At 37.7% G+C, this 19,708-nt stretch overlaps 1 protein-coding gene across 2 annotated transcripts in view; it reads left to right on the top strand.

The window, feature by feature from the left end:
* KNDC1 (kinase non-catalytic C-lobe domain containing 1) overlaps positions 1-19,708 on the top strand; it is a 1,471,539-nt gene that overhangs the window by 521,837 nt on the left and 929,994 nt on the right. For both annotated transcript variants that reach the window (XM_044056877.1, XM_044056878.1), the window contains exons 7-10: positions 8,378-8,492; positions 19,018-19,089; positions 19,212-19,273; positions 19,374-19,532. In XM_044056877.1, the coding sequence (XP_043912812.1) occupies positions 8,378-8,492; positions 19,018-19,089; positions 19,212-19,273; positions 19,374-19,532 (408 nt within the window). The remainder of the gene's footprint in view (positions 1-8,377; positions 8,493-19,017; positions 19,090-19,211; positions 19,274-19,373; positions 19,533-19,708) is intronic.

Below are 19,708 nucleotides of genomic sequence, written 5' to 3' on the forward strand. Positions count from 1 at the left end.
GGAATATGTGCCAAAAGTTAGCCCATTAATAACAGGTCCTTTGTTATCTTGGCACCATAGGAAAAGACTAGAATGATGGGGACCCAAGATAACTTCATTTAGAATGTTTCCCTTTTTGTAGTTTAAAGTGGTCACAAAACTAATTTTAAAATAAAAAAAGGACATTGGTGAAGTAATAACTTTGCCCCAAGCACTGTTTCATTAATATTTTATTTTGCAGTTGTGTTGAGGTGCCTGTAGTCTCATGCTGAACCATGTTGATGTGGCCATTATTTGTTCCGTTTTCTTTGTCATTGCATATCGTTTTGTTGGAAGCATTTCTGTGTATGAAGAGGGCAGTCTGTTGATGAAGGGAAAAATCAATTTAGCAATAATAAAGGAATTCTCTCTCTCTCTCTCTCTATATATATATATATATATATATATATATATATATATATATATATATATATTTATTATTGTATCACACCATGGTTTAACATATACAGTCTGCAGTGAAATGCACTGAATCTTGCTAATTAATCCATGAATGTGTTATAAATTCATAAATAAAATTAGATACTATTTCTTCTATGTATAGGTACCAAATGTAGATTTCACACATCTTTGTGACAACAAGGTGTTTTGCATTTTACTCCGTTTCCACACTTGGTGTTGTGTTGAATTTAAGCTAATGTATACAGTGCAAAAAAAAAGGAAAGTTCTTAGTTGCATGCTGTGCCTCCAGTGCCATGGATTCAATAAGCTAAAGTGGTGATGTCTAATATAGCATTAATATGCACAAAATACCGGAGTAGAGAATAGCTGTTTCAGGTACTTTTTGTAGCTGACCATCCTATTGTTACTACCTGAAAGTTTCATAATGAAATCCGAGAGGTGTAAGATGGGGTCTTTTCAACCTAGATGCAGATGTAGCGGTACATTTGCCTTCACTGTCAAAGTATGATAGTTTGCATTATACTCTATTTGCCATAGGGGTGTTCTTTTGAACTTCTGCTCAGAAAGCAGAATACATGCATTATCTAGAATGCTTATACATATGTCAAAAACATTTTTAGATGTAACATGTCATGGCTAAAAAGTGTTGGTTAAATCTGTACTGAATTTCCTAAGGACAGAATGCATTTTATATGTGAACAGCATGTTATTACTTACCCACAAGTTTTATAATGAAATCTCCAGGACAGTCCAGGATATGGCATTTACATTAATGTACCAGATGAAAGGGTTAATATACCTTCACTAGTATAATCTGAGAGTTTAAAAGTATACATATTTTCCATTTGGATGTTATGCTGAGCTCATGCTCAGTATGCAGAAATGTTAATGTTTTTGAATACTTTTACTCAGTTGTCATTGCATCAAAAGTCCTATATATATCCCAAGACAAAAATGTACATTAGCCTGTGGTAGTGAAACAAGAGTGAAGTGCTAGGACAAAGCTTTTTATTTACCAATTCAATCTTCATTTGTCATGTACTGTAGAGACCGTAGCTGAAAGGGTGAGATCATAGATACAAGTTGCAAAAAAATGTTTCTTAATGTTGCTAAGCTCAGTCTGAATGGGATGAGTAGAGGTTCAGTTTGGGAGACTAGACGCTGCTTCTCAGGATTCAGGGGAAACTGCTAATATTTGAGTGCATATTGAAAATACCTTTCTGGGCACCTCTTTACTTAAGGAATACTAGGTTCCACTGGGAGGAGACATCTGGGCAGTCCCAGGCATGTCAGATGCATTATGTCTCTTAGCTGCCTCGAGAATACCTGCATTTACTGTTAGAAGAGCTGGAAATGGGGATGTCTGCCCTGCTTGACTTTCAGTAGGATAAGTGACACACATGCGCACACACACACACACACACACACACATATATATATATATATATATATATATATATATATATATATATATATATATAAAGAGAGAGAAATAGATTTGTATATTTTATAAAAAATAAAGTAAGTGTATATTTCACTTGTAACGTGCCATTTCTAAAGTGTTTGTTGAATGAGCCTTTGACATTTATAGCAGTAGATCAGGGCTATGATCTGTGGATGTGCTGCTGCTTGTAGCTCAGGATCTGATTTTCTCTCTCCATTTGCTTGTTGTGTGACTCCTAGCAAGTCATTTAATCAAACAGTGCCCTCCGGTTGCTCCTGAAGTAGGGACTTTGGTCCAGTGACCCTACCAGTTTACAAATAAAATAAAAACTATAGTTATAGATGCAAATCAAGCATAGAGCTGCACAGCATTGCCCCAGGGTAGATTATGACTCTTAGGAGTATGTTAAATGCCATGAAAGAATGACCCAGGCATGACATCTGTTCAGGGGTACAACATGTAGGAGTACCTGTTCCTAACTGTCAGTTTGATATTTTGCATTATCCTCCGTTGTCATTACCTCAGAAGTAAAACTCATATCTCTTCCTCTAGAAAATAAATTTGTTCAATACAAACTCTCAAGCAGTTGATGGGTTAAGGTTAAATTCAGAGTTGAGTTTCAATGAAAGTCCTAAGGGTATAGTATAATTCTGCAGCAACAGTGTAGCTATACAAAAAAATATTGCATCATGTACCAGATGCATGGTGTTGTCTAACCATTTGTTTTATAGTCTGAGATAGAAAATATGTCTCAGAGTATTTAAACAGCAAATTCTTGGCGAGTTTTTATTTGTGGATTTGACCAAGTTTGGATGAATATCTTTGTGTTGGAGCTGATTATTAACTGCTGTTGTCATGTTTAGTGTCTGTAGCTTTGTCTTTACTTGCCAGTGATTTATTTTATGATGTACTTGAGTTTCATACTTTTTATGTGATGCAGTTTGATGAGGCACTAGTACTTACATACACCATGCACATTCATGTACACCATCCTCTAAATACTTAGTTGTTAGTACTTATACACACCACACACATCGATGTATTTATAAACCATCCTCTATATACTTAGTAGTGCTGTTTTCTTTTTTACCTTAAACCATCACTTTGTACTTTGAGAGTTTATATCTGTAGAGAACCCTACTCATTGTGCAATTAATAATTCTGTATGACCCCAAAATCTGAACTATAAACCAATAGCTATAAAGATATTCAAATCAAGAAATTACAAATTGTTGATTTGTAACCTATTTAATGGTTGTTAGCATTACTGGTGTACTTGGAGTCTAAAGAGATTATATTGCACTGGCTACGTATCTGTTGAAGTAAAATTGGAAATACTCAATTGGAAGGAGTAAATCCAGCATATTTTTACTAATTTAGGGGATTTTGTTTGGTATTGAGAGAATAGCCTGATTGAGTAAGCTTAGACCCCATCATAAGTAAGTTTATTAATTTCCCATAATCTTGCTTTAGTGTATTACTATGATAAAGTGGCATCATTTAATAAGAAGAAATGTCTCATTTAAATAAGGTCTTTGAGAATTTTAATGTATAGTGTTTCCACCTGCACTGATGAGTCGCTGTTGTTATGGAAGGTTAAAGTCTCATGCTTATTCTTCACAAAATACATATGAAAGGACAACAACAGGATTCTTTTATTAAATGCTCAACTTCTCTGTCTATTTCCTCCCTACTTATTGTCCCTGCTATGAATACACAACACAGCTTTTAAAATATTTTAAATTGACTATTTCTCTTCACTATAACAGTACCTTGCTGTACTGTGGTGGTTTCACTTTCAAAAAACATTTACCCTGTCCTTGCTGCAGTTTCCAATTCATTGATGTAGTTTTTTGGCCAGTTGCCTCCACAAACTGACATTACCACAACTGTCCTAAAAACCCACCCATGTCACAGCTCCCTGGTCCTTCCCCTACCCATACAGAAAGTAAAGGCTAGAACAAGGAAACAGTACATGAATCAATTATCCTGCTGGCAACAGCTCAAATTACCCTTAGCACTTTGACAGCTAGGGAAGTTAGGTGTGAAGGGGGATGGGAGATGAGTCAAAGTAATACAATTCAGGCTTCACAAAAAATGCATTTTAAACATTCTAAAAAGAAGCAGCAGTGAAAAGCACTTTGAAAGTCTGTTCTGTGCATTTGCACTGCTTGTGTTTTAAGTAGTCATTGAACTGCATGAAATGTTACTTAAAACTGACTGAAAGACAGCAGTGTATACATGTAAAATCAGTGCAGTGACAGGAGCTTTAGTAAAAAAGAGGCCTGTGTGATGTAACTTTTTTACAGATGAACACTGCATTTTGGGATACCTAGAGGCATACTAAACAGTCAGAATTACCTCAAGATGCCCGATCCCATGTGGTCAGACTCGGAAATTAAGTATAAAAATATTTAAAAGCCTGTAAATAGTCCCAGAGTGGTGTTAAAATGTAGAAAACACCAAACCATGATGAAATGAACATGTTTTTGAGTCTGTGGGTGTGGTTCTCCTTTAACTTGCAGTGTCTTCACAAATGAGTCAAAATGTTTATAATATATTTGTTAAAAACAAAATGAAAAATATATGCATGATTATACAAGATATAGTTTCACATACTGTAAGTAGTAGCTTTATATTTCAACTGTCTTGCATTTGTATCCTCTCTGTACTAACAGATAGCTAAAGGTAAATTAAGTGCTGAAGGAGTTAAGGGATGTTATGTTTAAAAGTGTCCAGTATCCATAAAAATCTTATTAATCATAGGTTAGTACTAGGCTAACTGCCCTTGTGGGCCATTTTATGCCTAGCCAGTTACCCCATGTAAGGTAAACATCTTAACCATTATGCCAACCTCCCACCAATAGTATGTTCTGTCCTTCTCGGGCTGGGGATGTGTTTTTGCAAAGATGTCTGTGAGATAGTGTGTACTGGTACCAATTGTTAAAAAGTTACTAGCCAATACATTTTAAGCACAGGTGGTTTATGTTTTAGAAGGGATATTGTCAAGTGTTCATATGAAGCTTTAAGCGAGGATCACAAGGACGTAAAATAATTAAAAATTATATTTGCTAAAAGCTGTGCTACTTCAAAGTTCTGCATGGATGAAATTGATAAGAAAAAGTATATAACTAAAGTATGCTCCTTAATTCTTTGAGACTGATCTGAAAATGTTTGTAGGCCGTTCTAGCACTGTTTATGGAATAAACTAGTACTTTGCACATCCTAAAGCCTTATTCTTGACTCAAGACTAAAAGGTAAAACTCTGTTATTTCTGAACTTTAACACTGGGAAGGATTCAGCTGGGCTGTATATGCACAAGGCGTTGATTGCAGTGAAGCATCCACAGTACACTTTGTGCCTGCAGTTTCAGATGCTGTAACCTGTCATCAGAAGGAAAAGAAAATTACTGCTTTTGACATGTAGGATGGGTTTATTTTAAACCATAATAAAATAATTGTCTGTGATAGTTGCAAATGTGTTTATCTGCATGAGGAATAGCACTTTCCATGAACAAAAACATGGTGGCTGCTCGTTGTTTGGAAATATTGAGTGCTTGCAATGAGTTGTGTTTGTTTGCTGTCATTCGTTGGTTAGGATCACATGATTTTAGCTCTTCAGTTAAATGCAGTAGACAATAGGAAGTGGAACCTGACCATTGTATAATTGCAGTATGATAATAAAATTACTGACTGTTCTTCATTGCAATAATTATCTTGAGTCCAAAGTCTTTATTTAATCCTCTCAGCTTTTTTTCGTACCTTTTGTCTGTCCCTGATTTTGCAGAAAATCCCAGATTTCTGTCTCTTATTTTGGCCCGGTCCATTGTAATCATTTTCAATCTTCAGATCAATCACTGAGGATTACAGTTAGTCAATAATGGTTAATATTAGACTGTCCTATTACTTATTGCTCAGAAAATCCATGTCGTTATCTATGGTATGATCCCAGGGTAATATATAATTCTCAACTATGGGATGGGTAAGGCCAGTCTATAACCAAATGAGACAGGTTAAAAGGGCAACTGACTTGGCTTAAAATGGCCTGCACAGGCAGCTAGCCTAGTTCTTAACTATGAACCTATGATGTAAACTTGATGTTAACATTTTAAATGAATGAGTAATATCTAAACATTGTCTCGAATTTTGTGCCTTTGTCCCCACATTATTTTTGGCCTAGTCCAGAGTTCTTCAGCAAAGAAGTTGGGAGGTTTGCTTTTATTTCATTGGCTTTTTTTTGTTCCACAAAAATAAATACATGGGATTTTGTCACAAACACACACAGGCTTGCAACTGTTTGAAGACAATTCACTGACAAAAGGACACAAGTCCTCTCAATTTTATTTATTTTAACAGGCTAATAAACCCAGAAGTATTCATTTTACAGAGATGATATTAAAGGCAGTCAGGAACAGTTAGTTGTTTTTCATTTGTATATGTAGACGAACAGACTGCAAATGGGGTACACATTTTTATGTCCTTGTTTTACTTTATTTGGGAAATTTTGTGATTAGCCTTCCTCAAGGTTTTGTTTTTTGTTCGTTTTGTAGAAATTACAGCATTGATACTGATAAACAGATCAATGAATTGTTTGATATTGTTTGCCATAATATAGTATTCTGTGACTAATACAGTAACTTTGTGCATCAGGCACTGGAGTTGGACAGTTAACAACCAGATAATTGTCCTCATCCATTTTTCAGAGGATTACTGTTCTATCACTAATGAAAGCCAAGTTATTATTGCTGGACAAAAGTGGGGGACACCGATCCATTTCCATGGCATGGGGGGGGTAAATCCTAAACTAATTGTCAGGTGACCCGAGTTTGAATAGTGTCTCGGGTGCCTTTAGGAGATGGTGGGGGAGAATGAGGGTGAGTGGCTGCTGTTGGATCAGTAATTCAAAGGGGTAGAAGGCATCTTTGGCTCCCCATATGACTGACACCCAATGAGATCACTAGGTGCCTACCTCATGGAGTTTGAGGCATGCAATAAGCCAAGGAGAATTCAGCATACGGTGGTTTGCTTCCCCTTAGACAGCCATAGCTAAGCTCACAAAACCCGATACAGTGTGGTGGGCTTCACTAAGGGAGAGAGGGTATGCCACCCCACAATACCAGCTAGCTCACCCATTCCCTAACACCCAGCTTTGACTGACAGCTGATAGTTCATGGGGAAATCCCAGGCAAGAATAAATAGGCCAATTGGATACAGGTACCAGAGCCATTAGGCTCATCCTGTGGGAGGGGTCAAAACAGTGGAGAACAGGGCAACAGAATGCTTAAGGTCGTAGTCTGACAGAAAAAGTCCAAGGATTAATCATGGCCTCTAGTCACTGTGTGCGGGTGTGGAGTTTGCATGTTCTTACTATGTTGTGTCTGTGTAGGGTTCCCCCTGCTTCCCAAATTTGTGCTGGGTATTTCTACCTCAAAGCTAGAATTTACTAGGTTCAAACACAGCCCACTCAGTTGAACATAAGAGGTATGGTAAAGTACTCAAAAAATGAATTGCCATGGGCAGCAACACAGACTGTAGGTGGTAATAGGGTAGCATGGGTGAAGCAAAGGGAGAAGCCACCCTGGGGGGAAGGGTGACATGACCAAACAATCCTAACTAGTTTCTAATGCCTATTGCCATTGAGAAATAAATGCCGGTGTTGTACTTCTCATCAAGACTGAGAGCTGAGCACTTTTTTGCTCCTCAAATTAAGGGAAGAGCTTTTTTTTTGGGGGGGGGGGGTCAAGATCAGTGGTTGGCACCTGGTGCAAAGCTAGCTTGTATACCTCTGCTAGGTAGTGTCTGTCATCATAAGAGTCATACACACCTACTGTTTTTGGCGTCATCTGTAATGAGAACATGGATCACGAACTGCATGTCGTGTCAGTACTCACCCCTCAGCAGGTATAAAAATCGCCTTTACAAGATATTGGATGAAAAGTTTGATTATAATTACCAGAGACCTGAATCATACCTGAAGCAATTTAAGAATTATGACTGAAATAATTGACAAACACGGAGTCGTAATGTTGTTTATTTCATATTTTTCATCAAAAAATGTATCCCTTTATTGATGGGTATAAATGTGCAGTAAATGCAGCAGATGTCCTTCCTATTCGCTAGTTGATAATTTTGCTTTTACATTGCATTTTATTCTCTGGCTGAAATTTAAGCCAATTGGAGTCTTCCTGACCCAAAATAACGTAGAACTTTTCCATACATAGGTAGTTTTACTATGATATCTTTAAATAAACATTTTCTTTATTCATGCTTTTTACAAGATAGGCATGATATCTGAAGTCCTTATAACAGCTTTTACAACAGCTCTAGCTCAACTATAACAGGAACACTACTGTAACAGTTTTGCTTCATAGCCATGATGTCACAGGCAGTATGCAAGTATAATTAATGATATCATCTATAAAGGCAGCCAGTACCACACTGTTATAAATCAAAGTTGCAACCCCTGTGTCTCAGCTGGCTTTCTTTTTCCTTTTAGTGGATAAAGCTACATGACCTCCTATCGCAATCTGGTAAACCATTAAAGGATTATGAACTGTGGTCTCTGTGCCATGAATGCCTCAGCACCCTTCGGACCTACATTGATTTCCCAGGTAGTATTTATTACTAGTCATGAAACCAATTTATTGCTTAATTCTTTTCTATGCACTTTGTAACTGTCTTAGTTAAATTAAGGGGGTCAGGGTTGTAAATTTACAACAACACGAGAAATCATGCAATCTGGGTTTGTCAAGTGTTTGCCAAATGTTTTTTTTTCCTTGCAGAATTGAATGAGTTTTAATAAAATTTAAGTTTTGCTGTAGCACTTAGAAAATCACTTCTATCCAATTACAGTGCTTGCACTTCTACAAATTTTTTTTTTCATTTTTATGAGAATTGGAAAATAAATTGCAAGTACTATCAAAGCTGCAGACAGTTGACACTATTCATTTTTGTTGTTGCTGTTGTTTCTTAAGACTAAAATTTAGAGTGAAAGTTACTGTCGCTTGTCAAGTTTCATAAATGTTTTGTGTAACACACACACACACACACACACACTGCCTTGCTCTCTAGAAGACTTGCACATATGGCCAATTGCTGTTAAAATTGATAATGTTAATGGAAACCTTTGTGGCTTTTTATCCCATATTAGTATCCAGAACTACATGGATCTTATGAGTGGAAAGGGCATACAAAGTGTTCCTCAGTGGGGTATCCCCAAGATTCAGGTTAATGAAGGTAAGGTATTGAGGTCTCAGCTGAATGCATACATGAGTTTTCATGGAGCACACCCCCAGCATTGATGTGTGTATTGGAAGTAGTGTGGGTGGCAAAAATGGTAGGCAAGTACACCTGTAGCACTGTCAGACCACATGCATTGTTACCCTCACCTTCTTGTTCATTATGCAAGTTTCTTTACGATATCAGGCCAATGCAGCAGTTAAATTTATACTTTCTTTACCATTTTACAGCAATATGTAAAGCGGTAGTTTTCATGTCTGAAACAATTCAGGAAATGTATTTATTGTGCCGTATAAAGATTCAGCATGGTGCTATATGTGGATTGGTTGTAGATTCTTTGAAAGGCTGCCAGGGACTGATTTTCAGATAAACCAGAAAACTTCTTGTTGGAGGTGTATAGACAGCTCTGAAATCCTGTTGAGTCCATCAGTATAAAATGAACTGCTCTCAGCCATTTCCTAGGGTTGCTTTGCAGGGCACTTGGAGATCTTTCTTATCTATGCTTCATGTCTGAGTATCTTCAGAGCTCAGTGGTTTGGGCTGAAGGAAAAGGTTTTGACCATAATTCCAGCCAACCACTTAGTGAGAGGAAATTGCATGTATGTGTGAATGTCTGCAGGTTAGAGTTAAGTAAGGATATAGATTTAGTGTTATATATTTGAAAGTGTATATCCAAGTGTTTGCAGGTTAATATTATGGCTAAGTAAGGGCGTAAATTTAGTCTTGTGTATGTGAAAGTGTACGGGCGAGCATTAGCAGATTATGGTTGGGTTTAGACTTGAGAGTAAGTAAGGGGATAGATTTAATGTTGTGCATGTTAGATATTTGAATGTCTTATGCAATTGTAGAGAAAAGAGTTGGGAGCGGAAAAAGCATTAGGAATATCTTGCATGAGTAAACTGATGCATAGAGTCAAAGCCCTCCCCCCACCTTACTCATACACTGTAACCCCCTAATTCTACATATTAACTTATGAGACCCCTTTCCTTTACAGAACCATTATTCAGATACATTTCCTCTTTTGATCATCTTTGTTTCAATGTCTTGAGCATTAGGTTGTTATTTTGATGTTCAAATTTTGACGTTATGTGCAGAGCTCCTTAGCTTGGCTACTTATCTTAATATGATCATATTACAGTATTTCTATACAGTTTGCACTGGTTGTCAGGCTGGTCTCCTCTCCGAGATAAAGTTCTGCTCTTGATTAATATCGCTCTATATGACCTGCCCTCCTTCCCATCCTAAGGAGTTGTTGGCATGATATTGGCCTGCATTTTCTCTGCTCATCCATCTGGGAGCTGCTGGGAGGTCCTGATGGATTGTCTTCAGTCTTTGGATGATTATTTGCATCTCTAGAGCTGTACATTTGGAACTTTCTACCTAGGTTGTAAAGAATGTCACCGAAAATATATTTTTTAATGTCATTTTTAAGGCTTGTCCTTTGCATACCATGTAGCACATCATATCATTGTTTTTATTTTTTTATTTATTGTTACAGTTTTTTTTAAGTATTTATATTTTTACTTGGGACGTATGTTTATTCACCTAAATAAGTATGAAATGTAAATAGAATTTGAAGTTTCAGTGAAATTATCTATTCCAAAATGTTTCTACTTGCTCAGAATCTATAGAGAAGAAAACAGGCATTTGGTATAAAATAACTATAGTATTCATAATTTGGTGACATTGCTAAGTGCATGAGGGAGAAACATAAGGAAAACTCAGCATGGATTGACACAATTATTCTGGATATTGAATCATGAGACAGAGTATAGGGTATATGACATCCTGTGTCAAGAGGGTAGGCCACTCAAATATCCACCAAAGCTCTGCCTTTAAATATAAAAGAAAAATCTCTCCACTTGCCTTGGTGTTAGGAAGAACCTACAAATCTATGAATAGTTTCAGGGTAGAGTCCACCAGACTGGCTATATAGTTAAAGCCAACAATTATGATTAACTTCACCACTACGTCATCATCTGCTGTTCCCGCTAGTAACTGGACAATCTGCCAACTGATTGCCCAACTTGAAGGTAAAAGAACAGAAGGGTAAACAATATGTCCTCCCATTTAATAGGTGTGGCTATAATATGACCCTCTTGCCCTTCAGTATGTGCACCTGGTTAATGCTGCCAATTAACTAACGAAGATTGATAACATGCATAAATTCCTTCAGTTATTCATTGTTTGATTACCTGCTTCATCCAGTTCAGAGCCACTGGATAGCCTATGCCAATCTCTGTACTTAGTGGTCACAAGGAAGGGAAGGGAAAGACCATCCTGTTTAAACTTAGTTGACATGACTTGGTTTTCTTCCTGCATATTATTGTTATTTTAATACTTACTTCAAGGATGTCCAGCTTTCTCATTTGAATCTTTACGAGGTGGAGCATCCTCCTTGTGAAAATTTTAAGCTGTCTTTTGATTTATCCGGATCTCTCCTATTTTGAGGTGGATCTACAGCAGCTGTAAAGCAGGAACAGGTAGTCATACATGTAACATTAGAGTACTAAATACTCACTGCTAGGTAAATCCCATGAATCCACATTCCATGGAACTAGGACTTCTGCATGGACAGGCAAGTGCAGCTCAGCACTTATTGTAGCTGTCTTTTGAATTAAATTGAACGCAGTACTTATAAATAATATCATTGCATGCAATGGTTCTCCAATCTCTTACTTTTACTTTTGTCATTCCATCTGTCAAGCCTCTCTCTGGTTGTCCAAGCTCATTCATCCTACCACCCATCTCTGGCGCTTCATCTCCCATCACCTCTAGCTTCTTCAACTGCTCTGCCTTTCCTGCCACATTTCTGTACCACATGGTAGTACAGGACATACCACTGTTTTGCACACCTTACATGCCAGCTTCTGTGGCATTCATCCCTCGTGCACTACTAACAGTCTGTGCCAGTTGGCTGCAGTCCCTCTGATTCTAGCTTTGACTTTCTCGTTCAGGCTTCCCTTTTCGTCAACCATTCTTGCCAGATACTTGAAGCCGTTAACCTGTTCCAGTATTTTCACTCCTATTTCAGTTCTCATCTTCGGATTTCCCCCATTTGTTGGCATTACAACCGTCTTATCTGTATTCATGTTACATCCCACATGCCTTCATTTTTACATTCCATTCCCCCTACCCTTTGCAGAGGTTTTTGATCACAGTCCGCTAGTAATGCCAGATCATCTACATATGGCAACTTTGCTGGTCTGTCTTTTCCAACCTGTTTGTTGATATAATCCAAGACATGAATGAACATCAGTGGGCTCAGAACTGAACTCTTATGCACACTCACTCCCACTAGGAATCCCTCTGTGAAACCGAGCACTGTTCATTATTGAGTCATTGAGTCTTTGTACATAGCGTGTGCCATTTCTACCAATCTTTCTGGAACTTGAACCAGTGCAGGACTGCCCAAATCATCTGTCTCTTGGGACCTAGTCATATGTCTTCTCAAAGTATAGGAATACCCAGTTGGATTCTTTTCTGACTTCTAGCTTCTTCTCAACTATCTGTCTCACTAGACAGACATCTCGAATGGCCTGTCCTTTATTTCTGTTGCCTCATACATGTTGTCCCGTGGTGTGCATTTAGGTCAATCATTATGAACCCCAATTCATGCTGTCTTGCTTCAAATAGTAGGTCCTGCAACTTCAGCCTGAATGCACTCATTTCTTCACTATCACAACCCTGGGATGGGGCAAAGGCTGAGATTATGACTAGTGCCCTATCCTTACACTGCAGTCTGATTGCTATGAGTCTGTCACTAATTCTGATGGCATCGCTGACCATCTTCTGATGTCTCACCCTCACTACAATTCCCACACCATTTCTAGTTTGTCCTAATTGTGAGTGGTAGTCTCTGGATCCCAAGCCAAGTGACTGCTGCACTGCCCTTCCATCTAGTCTCCTTGATACATAGGATGCCCAACCTTTTCCTTACCATCATGTCATCCACTTCCAGTCCGCATCTTGTCAGTGAACCTACACTGAGTATAGTAATTCTTAGTTCATGCTTAGCAGGCTGATTGGTTTTACATCCAGCTTTTGTTCAGCAGAGTTATCCCAGGTAATCCAAACTGGGCAGCTGGACACCAAATGGCTAGTAGCTTATTGATCCAGAGCTTTTGGGCTTTGTCAAGCAGACACTGGCCAATAGGGGCACTTACACCCCTCCCAATATTAGCATGGGTCCCTGGCTTAGGTAATAGGTCAGGTCCTTAACCCACATCACTGGCAAAAAGCCCATGCCCATTTTGTTGACAGTCAAAATGAACATATCACATAAAGAAAATGTTTACACCATTGAGTGGCTATCCTGGACATGGTACATAGTCTGTAATCCATGTTCTCCTGATTTGAGGATACTGTACACTGCAGCGGATGACCAAAGTAGTTAGTCTGCACCACTCTTCCCCCTAGAAGACATCATCTAGAGCTTGTGCTGCTGCCTACAGCTCCAGTTTTGGATGAGTGTGAGGTGGAAACACTCAGCATGTTTTTGTGTGAGGTGAGACGAACCCCACAGAGAACGAGAGAATGTGCAAACTCCATTACAGGCATTGGCCAGAGGTCAGGGTTGAACCTTCTACTTTGTGCAGGGGAGTAAAGACCTTAACTATTATGTCAACTGTGCATGTAGAAGCCAAAATTAGCAGCGATTTTGAAAAGGAAATTTCCCAATGTAACAAAAGTTGCAAACTCTGCAAATAAAATCAAAATAAAAAATTGTCCACATGGAAACCTAATAATATTTTGCCTGTATCCAGAGATTCTGGATTCTTCACAGTTTCGGCATTTTCTTTCAGGAATATCTGAAACAGTCATCAAGTCACCCATTTTGCCATTGTGTCTACCAGCATCATCAGTACCCCAGGGAGAGCAGGGAAAATTAGCAGAAAACAGAAGCAATGGTTGTTGAAATTCTGATTAAAAATATTTCTTCTGTTAGAGCTGAAAAAAGTAGAGTGCTGCAAGTTCTAGCGTTCCTTCCCCTTACAAAAGTCAATGCTGTTTAAATTTAATTTTATTAATGAGCAAGTGACTGATAATTGTCATTAAAGATAACATCAAGCAGTGTGCGATGAAAAACGACATGCCTTGTATGCCCTTGTATTTACCATTTATCAGAACCCTTATTTCTAGTGAAACATCTACTAATTTACAGGTGACTCAACTCATTTAAGGCATACGCAGCTAAAGATTGTGCTTTTGGAGAGATCCACAGTTCCCAGTTAAGAGACTTTGTGGCATTAGATAGAAAAGATATAAGACGTAAACTACCGCCAGGGTCTGAGTTATTACTGGTAAAGCTGTAAAATAACCAGTATTGAGATTAAAGTACCACTAAGAATTTGAATGTTGTGTAAAATAAAAATGAAGATGAAACTAAACAGAATAACAGCCAAAGTACAATATGAAAAATGTTTCAGACAGTAAGGCAGCAAATGTTTTGGATGAGTTTGATGATGCACCTAAAATTGTAAAGCATTCAGGTCAGCAAATGCCAGCTGTTTAAGAGGAAAAAATCTATATCTGCAGGAAACTTTCATCCAGGCTTTTCCAGTCTGTAGGAACTACTAAAGTAATTAGAAATCATTTTTGTAGACTGTAGCAACAGCATATAGAAGAAATATTTGCACATCTGATACAGATAACAGTTATAACCAAGGCTTGCGGAATGACTTCATAAATCTTTCTTTTCTCTAAATGCCTCCCTTCCCTGCCAGGTATGCAGATAATAAATCAGCATTATTTATAGAAATTGTCATTTGAGTTACTTGCAGAAGAGAACATTTGAAACGCTGGGAGAAAGATAATATAATCCCAAGAAGGTAGACACAGAAGCAGCTAATGCTGGACTTCAGCCTCTAAACCAGTGTGTCTGACAAAACAAACTATACACTGTCACTGCAAAACCTGTAACTTATACAGCCAAGTCCTGTGTAGTAACTTAAATGAAAGATGCATCTCCATACATTTTTGTCAAGTAAAAAATAAAGGCGGGCTGAAATCACTATCATTCTAACTTTTGTGGTTGACCTCTTCCCAGAACAATTTCAAAGTCTTTGGTGTCAATATTTGCACTAATAGCATGTCACAAAGTGACAATTTAACTTTATCTGGCTGATCCCAGGAGGAATTTCTAATGCACTTGACTCAAAACCGGTCTTTGTGTAGCAAGTTGGACATTAAAGATATTCATTCTAAATTCCTTTGATTCTCAGACAAAGAAAGAACAAGAAAGCTAGTGGGAAAGACAGAATGAGAGAAAGATGTGTTTGCATTTTATATATATATATATATATATATATATATATATCAGTGCTGTTGCGATGTAGTTTCCTGATGGTGGGCAATGGAAAAGCAACATTGTATGCATGTTACACTTCATTGTTTACATATACCTGGATACTTTCTGAATCTTAGTCTCACAGGACCATAATAATTCCAAAGCAACTGGGCCAAGTGGCCATTTATACCATTCTAGTACCCACCTTAAACCTTTCCTCCTTTTTCATGAAAGAGCATGCCAAAGATAGCCTCCATTCTTGCATTACCCATTACATGCAAAAACCTCTCTGGAACAAAATCCCAATCCTTGTTAGGCAGAGCCCCTCACTGACCTTCAAGAGAAATCTTGACGAGTGGATGGGAGATTGTAAGGTTACCCCTGGGATCTCTTCTGTGTCCCTGCTTGACAGAAGTACAGTAAACTAACCTTAAAAGAGCTACCTTCTGTGACCTACTATACAGAGGCGCACAGTCAACTAATCTAAAAGGGTGGCAAAAGCCAAACACACTCTGGCTAGGCTTATAAATGCCCTAGGGCAGATAGCCTAGTATCAACCTATGAACCTATACACATGTGACACAGTACATGGGGGGGTGGGATTAAGGCTCATTGCTGCCCCCCAGTACATTGTCCTACCTACTCATGGGCAGTTCATAAACAAGTGACTTCCAGTTGATAGTGTGCATTCAGGGTAGGCTCCAATATGTAATAGCCTAATTATAGCATGTATCTGGTGCTGCAGTAGCGTTGTCGCCTCACAGTAAGACGCTGTCCAGTTCGATTCTCAGCTAGAGCATCTTCTGCATGGAGACATGCATGAATGGGCGTACCTTCATTGAAGGTTGTGTGTCAGGGCTGGTAACTCATTATGTAAAAATCAACTACCAATCATTAGCGGACCGGAGTTCCGCTGTGGCAACCCCTAACTGGGAAAAAGCCGTAAGACACAACATCATTTAGGTACACTGTGACCAGACATCAGTGTCAATAAACAGTCCTCAAACATGTACACATCCCTCATCAAATGTTTCTCCTTCTCTCTTTCTATTTTTCACACACACACACACAGACTTTCATCTGCCAATTTTGCACTCACATATACAAACATTTACCAAAAAATATAAATGAAACAATGGAAGGATTTCTGCTTTAGCAAAGCAGAAGCTTTTTTTGCATTGAAAGTTTTACTTTCATAAGTTATAACCTTGGCTGGGAACATTTTTAGCTTATAGGCTATTAAGGAATGTTTGTTTTACTCTAAACTGACTGTGTCACTGAGGAACAACCCTGTATTTAATCTTATGGAAGCGAATGACAAATCACTGAATCCATCATTATTATTTTTGTGATTTTTTTCTAGGTACCAAACTGCATACTATGAGTTTATTCTGGGTATTAAAGTTAGGTGTCTTCTTCAATCACCTATTGGTTCCAACAACTGTAATATTCTATCATAAAGGTGAAGGGACCACTGTGGGACTGATTACCTGTTAATTACTCTCACTGTAGGAAGAGACTATCACTAGTGTTAAAATGAGTGTTTTCCTAGTTTAGTTAACTGTTTAAATATAGGCTGATTAGAGACTGCTGTCATATAACCAGAAACTATCTGTCAGGCCATGCATATGGCCTGCCAGGGTCTACATCATATGAGCCAATAGGAAAAACCATGAACACTCTCAATCTCGAAAGTACCGGACCTCAAACTTGCTATTGTGGGGGGGGGGGGTTGTGCCCCCCACCCCCCCGCTAAATATATATATATTCCAACTCTGAGATCGCACTACAGTGAAGAAAGGGCAAATATTCCATTCTTCAATATACCGCAATCTCAGAAAAAGCACTTCGAGGTCTGGTACTTTCGAGATTGAGCATTTGCGTTTTTTCCTATTTGCTCATATGATATAGACCCGGCCTGCCACTATCACTTGAACTTGACTGTATGTCCTGTCAAGGTGTAGTAGCTGTACGGAGAGACTGGAACTGCTGCTTGATAATCTTGCCACATTTAAGTAAGGTAAGGCTGGCAGCCATGAGAGGAAGAGGAAGGGAGCAAGAGTTTAACAGTTGGGGGGGTGACTGATGGATTTATTTTTAGGGTCACGGAGTACAGTTTGGGATTAGGGCTAGGGAAGAATTGGGGACTTTAAGTTATAAAACCTGTAAAGAATTTAGGTTTAGGGAGTGAAAGAAAGTTTTATGGTTAGAGTAAGGGTTCTTTGAATGCTGTGTTGTTTACCGGGATCAAGCTAGTGAGAGGCCAAGAACCTGCACTGCCCAGCAAGTAGCAGTGATTAAGGCAGCCAAAAGCTAATAGTATGTGATGTATTTGTAGGAGGCCCTTGTTTTCCAAATGTCTGACTATTTATATCTCTCTCTGCCAGTAAGAGAGATCAAGACACTGTAAATGTAATACTTTTTTCAAGGTCCTGCTTCTCAGATGTATGCAATTTTTGTCTTGCAGCTTCACAGTCATCAATTATATATTTGTTTGTTTATATTTATTTTATATTTGTTTATATATTTGTATGTTTATGCATTTGTTTATATTTGTTTGCTTATGTTTATATTTGTGATGTGGTGTTTCATTCCAAAGAAGACACTTCTGAGCAGGCTGTCTCAGGAGACAGTCTTGTCTATTTTATTGACTGATGGATTCTTTTTGCATTATATTACCACTGATTTTGGTCTTATTTTGTAAAGTGCTGTGGTGTTTTGAACTACATTTAGCTTTTACCCTCAATGGCTCTGGCTGCACCAAGAATCCTCTTACTATAATATGGACATTATGTATTTAATTTGACTATATAGCTTCCAAAGGCACCTCTGCAGCAATCGTTTTATCTACTTATAACTGCTTCATTTTGTTGTTTTTGCTTGAGTTTAAGATCTGTTAATGTGTTGAGAATGTCATTAATGCACTCAGTCCAGTCTTGGAGTGTAATTCCATAATAAATATCGTAACACTGATAGATGAACTTGAAAGATTCAGTGTATGCCATCTTAGTTATTTCATATTCATTCTTGTCAGCAGGCTGTTGTACATAATACAATAATAGCATATTGATAGGTAGATTGATTTTATGTGTAAATATATATATATATATATAATGCGCACACACACGCAGACAAACACACACATATATTTATATAAAATTAAACACACACATGTAGAAAGTATTAACCTTCCTGCACCAAAACATTTCTGGGAAATACTTGGTGCAACTTAATATTGCAAGCCATTATCTAATAATTTAGTATATATTCTGATTGCATTTGTATTTTTTATTTTTTTTATTTTACATGTGTTTACTGGGGTAGAACACTGATCACTAGTGACCATTTGCAGGTACTACCTGGGTGAAATAATTCACAAAGAAAAAGTGGAACAGAGAAGGCAGTAAGCTGTACATATCAAAAACAGAATAGAAGCAACAATATATAATAAACTGTAACAGTAGTGCTTGTTAGCTGTAGCAGTGGTGAAATACACATTTCACAGTCTTAAATGCTTCCATTTCAAGTTTGAATGAAACACGTAAGTTGAAACTTTGTTTTTGAGAACAGAGTAAATAGAGTCTAATATGCATTATTTTTCTTTTCAGCTTACTTGTGCCTTAATTCTGTAACTGTTGATAGAAATGGTGCCATTTTGTTTGTAACCCCTGAGGACACAGGTAATGCACATTTATATACTGATGCGTTAAGTGATTACTTGCAAATGGCAAATCTGTGATATATAATGTATGATAAATGTATATGTGGTGTACCATATTTCTGAGCTGTTTATTTCTATTAGGGTCAAATATATCAGAGTTTGCAGCACCAGAACTTGGCACTGGTGGAGTGATGACGGAGAAGGTTATGTGTTTATATTTTTGTGACACAGTAAAATATTCTCTCTCTTTTTTGACATACGATAAATAAAAACTCATCGTTTGTGTGTGTGTTTTTAAAACAGGCCTGTGTTTATAGTGTTGCAGCAATTTTGTGGGCTTCAGCAAAATGTAACATCAAGGAAAATCATCCATTAATGTTACCAAGGAAACTTAAGCACCACCTGCTAAATATGGCAAAGAGGAATCCCGGTGAAAGACTTTCTTTAACTGAAGCACAACAGGTATTTTCTTACAATCATTGAAGCCATTATTTTAAAAAGATAACTGTTCCGTTTGAGTACAGATCATTTAAAACAATATTATTAGAGAATTGCAACAAAGTTACTTTCTAGAAGCACTGGATATTTGGTGTTAAAAAATAACATATTCAAAATGTCAAAATAGTATTTATGTAACA

The sequence above is a fragment of the Protopterus annectens genome, chromosome 14.part0 (assembly GCF_019279795.1).
Source record: "Protopterus annectens isolate FY-2018-M chromosome 14.part0, PAN1.0, whole genome shotgun sequence".
Taxonomy (NCBI): domain Eukaryota; kingdom Metazoa; phylum Chordata; order Ceratodontiformes; family Protopteridae; genus Protopterus; species Protopterus annectens.